Below are 8,351 nucleotides of genomic sequence, written 5' to 3' on the forward strand. Positions count from 1 at the left end.
TGTATGAAGAGCTGCTGATGAAAATGTGATCGCGCTGGTGTAACTGCAGTGCACCAAGACAATTCACAGACAATCATGCAGTACAGGTAGTTACATAGCAAATATGTGGAGTCCAAGGCCTTAATGGTCCCCAAGAAATTATTCTAAAAACATTTGAAGCTGCATATATATATATATAGTGAAGTGATTGGAGATATCTCCATAGTTTGAACAGTCATATGGCGTCTCTGACCCCAGTGCCTCTCTCGTTATGTCTGCTTTCCTCCTTGTATAGCTGCAGCATGTTTCAAGTCAATGCGCTTTGAACTGCGGTCTTCAGTACAGTCGAGCTACTGTTGCCTTTACCTGTTACTCCACCAGAACTACAGGACAGGGTCCGTGCGCAGCCCATTCACAAGAGCGCTGCTTCGAATGGGATTTAATACAGTCAATTTACTTCACAATAATAAGAGACAAATCAAGCTGGAGCGCTTGCATATTTCATAATTGAAAATCATGCTGAATACACTCGCTACATTGCTCTCCGAGTCATGTTTTCATAATCCTTTGAGAACTGCTTGACATGCCGGTCAAATGAACTACTGCCCTTACACATCAACACAGCTTAAACATCACTCTTAGTTTAAGAAAACAGGGAATTATGTTTCCGAACTTGAAGATTGCAGACTCCACTTCATAATGATCCTGCTTCCTGCGCGTAATTAAAAGCCCTCCAGATATCACACAGATTCAAATGATAGAGTATAGGATACTCACTCCGATGTTATCGTGCTATTTCAGTACAGAGGCCCCCCCAATGAAGGGTTCTATGGAGAGTTGCGTGTTCTCGCCCCTCATTGCGAGGGCGTGCATTCTGTAGTACAAACTGCAACAGATAGCCTTCTCACCCTCTAATATATCTAAAACAGTGGCATCATTATAATGGGCACGTTGGTCAGATCACTGAAACGAGTTTAAAACGGATTAGACATTTTTATAGCTTTATAGCTCATTAATAGGTTACTATATAACTAACCATTGACAAAAAATGAACACAGTTAATAAACACAAACGTACCCACTTAAACCAAGCATGGCCAATATATTGAACCTCTGTATATAGCTAGAACCACACCAGCACAGAACTAAAACCTATACTGCAGTAAACTGCTGTTTACTGGAATATGTATATATTTAAAACATGAATAAGATTTCTCCTGTGATGGTATACATATGGAGACTACAAAATTACCAGAGCCCAGTTTGGAAGAAAACAACACCAAACCAGTGACAAACACCCACAGCAAATGCACGTTATTTTTGGATGCGGTCTTTAGTCTGGTTAACGTTGACTTTGTTATCAGATGACCCACAAGTGAAATGTCATGATAATACCATCATGCAGGGCCACAAAGGATCACATTCTTAAAATACCTAAGCTCCAGAATAGGACTGCTATTCGATTACGATGGAAAGCGCATTCCAAAGCATAGTTACTGAACCCCCTTTGTGTATCTAGCCGCATTTCCTCCGAGCCATGAGTGGTTGAGTGTTGTTGATGCTGTTGAAAAGTGATGCGTAACGTCTCGTCGTAAAAGGCTTTTACGCAATTCTAAGGTCAACTCCTCTTCATTGGCTGCTAGAATAGAAATAGGTGGATCGCGTGCTGCCACCCGACACTGCATAAAGGATGAATCCCGGCTACGCTCAAACCAGACCACTGGGGCTGTGGACTGGATGCGCGAGTGAAAGTGAACAGCGCTTATCTACAGAGAAAACAAACAAACTACAGCACCGGACCGGAGCAAATCTCCTATACTTTGAACATTCCCGATAAAGCAAGCTATACAACTGGAATTCTGTTTGCATATGCGCAGTGTTGGATACATACTGGACATATATATATTTACAGAGAGACTGGTTTTCATTCACATTCAGATCGTACTCTTGCACCGTGGCACAGACCGATGCGTCTTCTGAACATGTCAAACAACTTCTTACTTGCGCCCATTCCAGAATCTCCGGATTATATTATCAACCGGGATATCAAAATCGCAGTGCTGGGCTCTGCGGGAGTAGGAAAAACCGGTAAGTTTCGTTTCTAGTATTATTATTATTATTATTATTATTATTATTATTATTATTATTATTATTATTATTATTATTATTAGTAGTAGTAGTAGTAGTAGTAGTAGTAATGGACGGGCATGTGCAACATTTTAACGTTTTCTGAACTCAAATGCATGCAGATAGAAATATAGTTTGAACTATATGGGGACTGTTTGCTCCCAGTCTCTCAATAAGAATGTAGCATCAAATCCATTACATTGAAACAACGCCGGTGTTCAGTAATCAGTTGTCAGTAACGCACGGAACTGACTTCACTTTACATGTCTCTCTGTTTAGCTCAAACTCGCCGGCTGCTGGTTTAATTAAATGATGATTTAGCTCAGATCCAGTTTGACCCCAGTACATTTACATCAGTGCTGTCTGTTTCATATTATTATGTCAAGTAAAAGCCAACGCAGTCCACATCATTAATTGTCATCTCTGCTTCTTCTCAGCTATGATTGTGCGATTCCTTACCAAGAGGTTTATCGGGGATTACGAGTCTAACACAGGTGTGTATGAATCACATTACACATGATGTGGGTTAGTGTAGATGCATGGTGGTAGAACAAGTGTGTCCCCCCCATACAACATACCAACCTAACTCATCTACGTGATTATTATTATTATTATTATTATTATTATTATTATTATTATTATTATTATTATTATTATTATTATTATTATTATTATTACTACAGGTAACCTGTATTCAAGGCTCGTTCAGCTTGAAGGAGATCAGCTTTCAATTCAAATACAAGACACGCCATGCATCCAGGTAAGTACCATTATTTAGGTGATTTCTTATGCTGAGTCCTGGTGTATGAATGCAGAAGTTCACAGACGCGTGTGTAATGTAAACTGTGTAATGAACGATTGCACGGTTATCGGCTAGGTTTACATTTTAGATACATGTGTGAAATATAAACGGTGTGGACAACGCGAAGCACTTTAAAGAATGATAATATCTATGATCGCGCTATGTTGTATCCAGACCCACACCTGAGTGTCTATGTGGACATGTTTATGATGAGAAACATCATAACCCTGCCTGACTGTGTAACACGGTTTGCAACTCTTTTTTCTCAGGTTAACGGAGAAGGGGTTCGACTCCCGGACCTCGCCTCCCGGTGTATCCACTGGGCAGACGGGTTCATCCTGGTCTATTCAATCACACAGGACAGCAGCCACAAAGCCATCCATTCGCTGCACCAGCACATCCGCAAAGCGCACCCGGACACCAAGCCGCCAGTGATCATCGTCGGTAACAAGAGCGACCTTCTCCACGCCAGGCAGGTCCAGACGAGCGAAGGGATCCAGCTGGCCAGCGAGCTGGGAGCAGCGTTCCTGGAAATCTCCACCAGCGAGAACTACGAGGACGTCAGCGATGTGTTTCAGCATCTCTGCAAAGAGGTGAGCAAGCTGAACTCGCACTACATCAACGGCGAGAAGCGAAGAGGCTCCCTCATCCCCCGGCCAAAATCACCCAACATGCAAGACCTCAAGCGGCGCTTTAAACAAGCGCTCTCCTCCAAAGCGAAATAAAAAATAAAAACACTTCGTGAGATCAACATGCTTGATTCTGATTCTGAGTTATTATTATTATTATTATTATTATTATTATTATTATTATTATTATTATTATTAGCAGTAGTAGCAGTAGTAGTAGTGGTAGTAGTAGCAGTAGTAGTAGTGTCGCCTTCTTATAACATCTGTAAGGAATTAGCGAACATTTCATGATAATAACGCGAAGGCATTGTCTATTGGGTGTGGCTGCATTGCAATACGTGGTTATTGAAGCCTCTTGTTGTATTTTAATAATTGCACTGCCCTCTCGCATATTTATGATGTTGCCATAACTCTGAGTGGCTCTGGATCGGATGATGGCAAACATCATACAGAACCTAGGAGAAGAAACCTCTATACTAAAGTACTAGTGAGTACTATAGAACAATCTATAGATTCAGATTCAATGCCAGAGCTACGCAGTACTATAGTACACACTCTACTCAAAAATATCTTTAGTAATTCTAACTATGTTTGTATAAGGCAGTATAATAATAATAATAATAATAATAATAATAATAATAATAATAATAATAATAATAATAATAATAATAATGAACATGTAAGTTGAAGATACCCCCCCCCCCCCCCCCCACACCCATCCCAGTAAAATATTAAAAGTCATCCATTTTCTAACATGTCCAGCACTTTATTATAGGAGCTATTCATGAGGACCTGTTAATTCATTAGTAAGGACAATTCAACATTGTAAGCAGGAAAAACCTGAATACGGTAAACAGACAACGTTTCTGTTAATTACTGTAGATCGCAGATATATTATTACCTACATAAATCTACTTTTGCATAGTCGTTAATAAAACCCCAGAGTTCAGTCTGAAATGTGATGTGGTTAATGCTGTACAGTGTGCCTAATACTGGACCTGCAGAATGACCTCTTCCCTTGATACATACAGTAGTTGGTTCAATTTTCTAAAAGTGAAACATTATGCATATGTTTTAATATGCTGTTCTTTTTATTATATCAACTATTTTCTGCAGTAAAAATGTATATCATGCTTGAATGTAAAACTGTTTTTATATTAAAAAACACCTTTTTCAAGAAATTTGAGAGTTATTATCTTTAATAAACGTGTTTCTTGTTTTTTTTTTTTCTTTTTGAGGATGACTTCGCTTATAAATGGCTTTTTAAATATAAAAAAGATCCGTCTGTGTGTCAATGCGTGACCCTGGAACAAAGCAAAGCCGAGAGATGCGTTCGTCCTCAGCACAAACTCTCTTCACAGTGTTGTAATTACTGATTAAGAGGATCTGACAGCCCCTTTGCTTTTTGCCCCATTAACTCATTCAAATGAAAGCTTTTAAAACGACATTTAAACATGAATAATAATACCGATGAATAGTACATCATTTTAATTAAAAATGAATCATTTAAACGGAAGCCTTTGCTGAACACATTGAAATGCGTGTAGTGAACTTCAGGGCCCTGCATATCAAAGCTTTTCAAACCGTCGAGGAGCGCTTCTGTGGCGGTGTTTGAACCTTCCGACTGTTTTTCGTGTTCCGATCAAAAATCTAAAACGGCCAAGAAGGATGAGAACAGGGGCAAAACCCCAATCCCGCAGCATGAGGGATGTTAAGCAAATGAAGTGGGTACCTAATTTACATACCCCCGGTGCAAAAATCTAAAGGGTTGAGGTGGTGCGATTTACTTATTTTATTTATTTATTTATTTATTTATTTATTTATTTATTTATTTAATTTATATAGCGCCTTTCATACCATGGTATCTCAAAGCACTTTACAGACAGTATGTATCCTGATCAAGAAACAGAACAGAACAGTATAATCACACAATTAACAAAATACAATGATATTAATACCAATAAATAGAAAATATCTAGATAGGACAATTACAAACAAAAAAAAAACAGGAAATAAGTAAAATTAAAATAAATAAATAAAAATAACTAATAAAATACAAAGTTAGCAGATCAAAATAGATAACAGAAACTTTATATCTAGATTAGGTTAAAAAAGCTGATCTATAAAAATGAGTCTTTAATCTTGATTTAAAAATGCTGACCGAAGCAGCAACTCTACTAGAGGAAATCAAAGAGTTCCACAGCTTGGGAGCTTTAAAACAAAACGTACAGTCCCTTGGCCTTCATTTCTTGCAGTAAGGGCACAGATGTGAAATAGTTGTCAAAGTAAATTTGGTTGGCCTTTCCTTCCAGCTGGGATCAGAGTGACTTCACCACCTTCCCACCTAAGTCTCGCTCAGGGTTCCCTCCGGTCTTCCAGGTGTAAACCTTGAAGTCGCACACAGAGCCGTTCATGTCAGCTCTTGTCCAGATTTTGTAACCTCTCTTCACTGGCTTCATGGGCATGTGCTCAAACAGTTCCTCATAAAACAAGCACATGAGAAACTCCACTGGACTTTCTAAATTCTCTACAGCAATTGGGCCAGCAACCTCTGCACACTCTGGAATGAGTAAAGCAATGGCATTCTTTGCCTGCTTTCTTTGCTCTAGCTCCTCTTCCTCTCTACTGTTTGCTATCTTGTCACTGACTGCTTCCTCACCACTGTCCTCTCTCTCTTCATGTCCTGCTTCATCCTCAGCTGTGTCTTGGTCACACATTTCTGAGTCAATGTGACTGGGGAAGCCAGGGAGCCACTCTTTACCTTCTATATCCTCCTCATCATAATCTATCCCTGACTCTGGACCTGAGGGTAAATCTTCAGTGAGTTTTGCTACCTCCTCTGCATGAAACTTTCTGCCTGCCATCTATCCCTACAAATAAGAATAGGTTTTGCTTTACTTTCTGTAAAATTTTATTGAAATGAAAACGGTGTGCTACATATACTATGAAATGGATCTGAACTACAACCACTACAACTCCTCATATATTATTGCATAATTGCAATATAAGACTAAATATAAGTGCTGGAAAAACAAACAATAAAACCCAAACTAAATCAAGTGTTCTCTGTATGGTAGCCTGTATTCACAGTGATACACGAATGAAACCACATAATTCAGACGCTGTAGAAATACTACATTTGATTTTCCCCTCATTTTTCAGTTATTTCCAAATCTAACAGTAATTCCCCACAAGAAACACACAAAAAACCCCAGAAAAAACTAACCTGTATCAAACAGCATCCAATTTCAGAAGGAAACTCAAAACCCCAGATTGGACCGAACTTCCTGGTTGCCTTTCTATCTATGACATCACTTGATTTGGTCTGTTTCTGTTTTTTCCACTAGAGGGCACTTCCCAGGAATGTAAAATATAATGGTTTCAGTCATACACCACAATGCTTTAATAGGAATGAATTAAGAATATGTGGTCTCTCGCCAAAACCACTTCACTTGAAAGGGATAAAATAGGACCACTTGTGTATACCAAGAGTTGTGAGTCTCTTTCATGAATTCCTGTTTCTAAAAATGTACCTAGAACACCAGGAAGGGTATACACTCTATAATGATTTAAACTATTCTGGTTTCCATCAATTGAATCACCTCAATGTTTCCCTTGTAATGTTCTTAAAATTACCCCATATCGCCTGTATAAATCATCCCATTGCTGCTTCATAAAGTATTGCTACAGTATAGTTCAAAAGAAACCGCGTCTGCTAAGCAGTAGTCAGCACTGGCAGAATGGTGTCATTTATAGATGAAAAGGACAAGGCGTTTACGGAATGAATCAGTGCGCTCCCCTGACCTCCCTGCCAGCAGTGCCAGTGCTTTTTTACATGTCAGCTCTGCTCTATAAACAGTCACAGGCAGACATTCCCAGGCTACATTTCAAACAATTACAGCTTCAAGAGGTCAGCATTATTCCTCAGCTATGTTTTTATATAAGCAAAACTGCTTTTAGCACCAACTCAAAACAGAGTGCTCTGCTATTGCCATAATTGCTTTCCATTATAGTCTCATAATGGGACATCCAAAAATATATTTGTATATATATATATATACAGTGTGTCTGCAGTGGCTTAGTTTCTATGTGGTTGTTACCAGTCAATGCTTAACGAAACCTAAAAAAGGCTAATTGTCATCCATCTCTTTTAGAACTGATCTGAAGAATTGACGCTGTTTCGTACATTAACTGTTGTACCCAAGCCCTCAAAAGTCTCTTCTTTGGGCGTAATAGTAATTTAAAGCAACACTTTACGAATATGAAGGCGCATTTTTCACTTTGACTTTTATAAGTGAACTGGTAACCGAAGGTTATCTCGATGGTTTTCATAGTGTGGTTGTTACAGAAGTACAGCGGCGATGAAGAACCAAGGCATCACAGCAACATTCCCAGAACCTTGGCTTGTCTGAGACTCCCCCGGTGTGGCTGATTTCATTCCTTCAGCCCACTAGACACGGACAGCACGAGGCTGGAAGCAGGCATTGCTTCTCTGTCCTGTCTAAACATCTTTAAACAATACTAGTAATAATAATATAAATGATCACAGGTAAAAGCTGTTCATTGTCTTGAATGGAGGAAGGTGAGCTGCAGACCTCATGACTCAAAGACGAATGTCTCACAATTCAGCTAAAGAGTATTAGATTGGCCATTTATTGAGCTTTGCACACACAAATGTACTAACTTACTACAGAAATTAGTTATTCGTTTTTGCAAACAGTGTCTTTAATGCTAATATTTAGTCTGGCCACAATAACAGAAATGGTATCTTTTTGGCATTGTGTCTGTACTTTCTCAATCCCTGGTGTAATTTGA

The 8,351-nt window shown here is 39.0% G+C and overlaps 1 protein-coding gene across 1 annotated transcript; it reads left to right on the forward strand.

The window, feature by feature from the left end:
- The first annotated feature begins 1,656 nt into the window (after nt 1–1,656).
- Nucleotides 1,657–4,708, forward strand: LOC117405089 (ras-like protein family member 11A). Its single transcript, XM_059030691.1, has 4 exons — nt 1,657–2,066; nt 2,543–2,599; nt 2,789–2,865; nt 3,177–4,708. The coding sequence occupies exons 1-4, from the start codon at nt 1,946–1,948 to the stop codon at nt 3,630–3,632; spliced, it is 711 nt and encodes a 236-aa protein (XP_058886674.1). The 5' UTR covers nt 1,657–1,945; the 3' UTR covers nt 3,633–4,708.
- The last annotated feature ends 3,643 nt before the right edge of the window (nt 4,709–8,351 follow it).

The sequence above is a fragment of the Acipenser ruthenus genome, chromosome 9 (genome assembly GCF_902713425.1).
Source record: "Acipenser ruthenus chromosome 9, fAciRut3.2 maternal haplotype, whole genome shotgun sequence".
In the NCBI taxonomy this organism is placed as follows: Eukaryota; Metazoa; Chordata; class Actinopteri; order Acipenseriformes; family Acipenseridae; genus Acipenser; species Acipenser ruthenus.

Coding starts and splice junctions, on each gene's coding strand:
- LOC117405089 (XM_059030691.1), top strand. CDS start 1,946: ATGCGTCTTCTGAACATGTCAAACAACTTCTTACTTGCGCCCATTCCA. Junction 2,600..2,788: donor GGATTACGAGTCTAACACAG/GTGTGTATGAAT, acceptor TTATTACTACAG/GTAACCTGTATTCAAGGCTC. Junction 2,866..3,176: donor AAGACACGCCATGCATCCAG/GTAAGTACCATT, acceptor CTTTTTTCTCAG/GTTAACGGAGAAGGGGTTCG.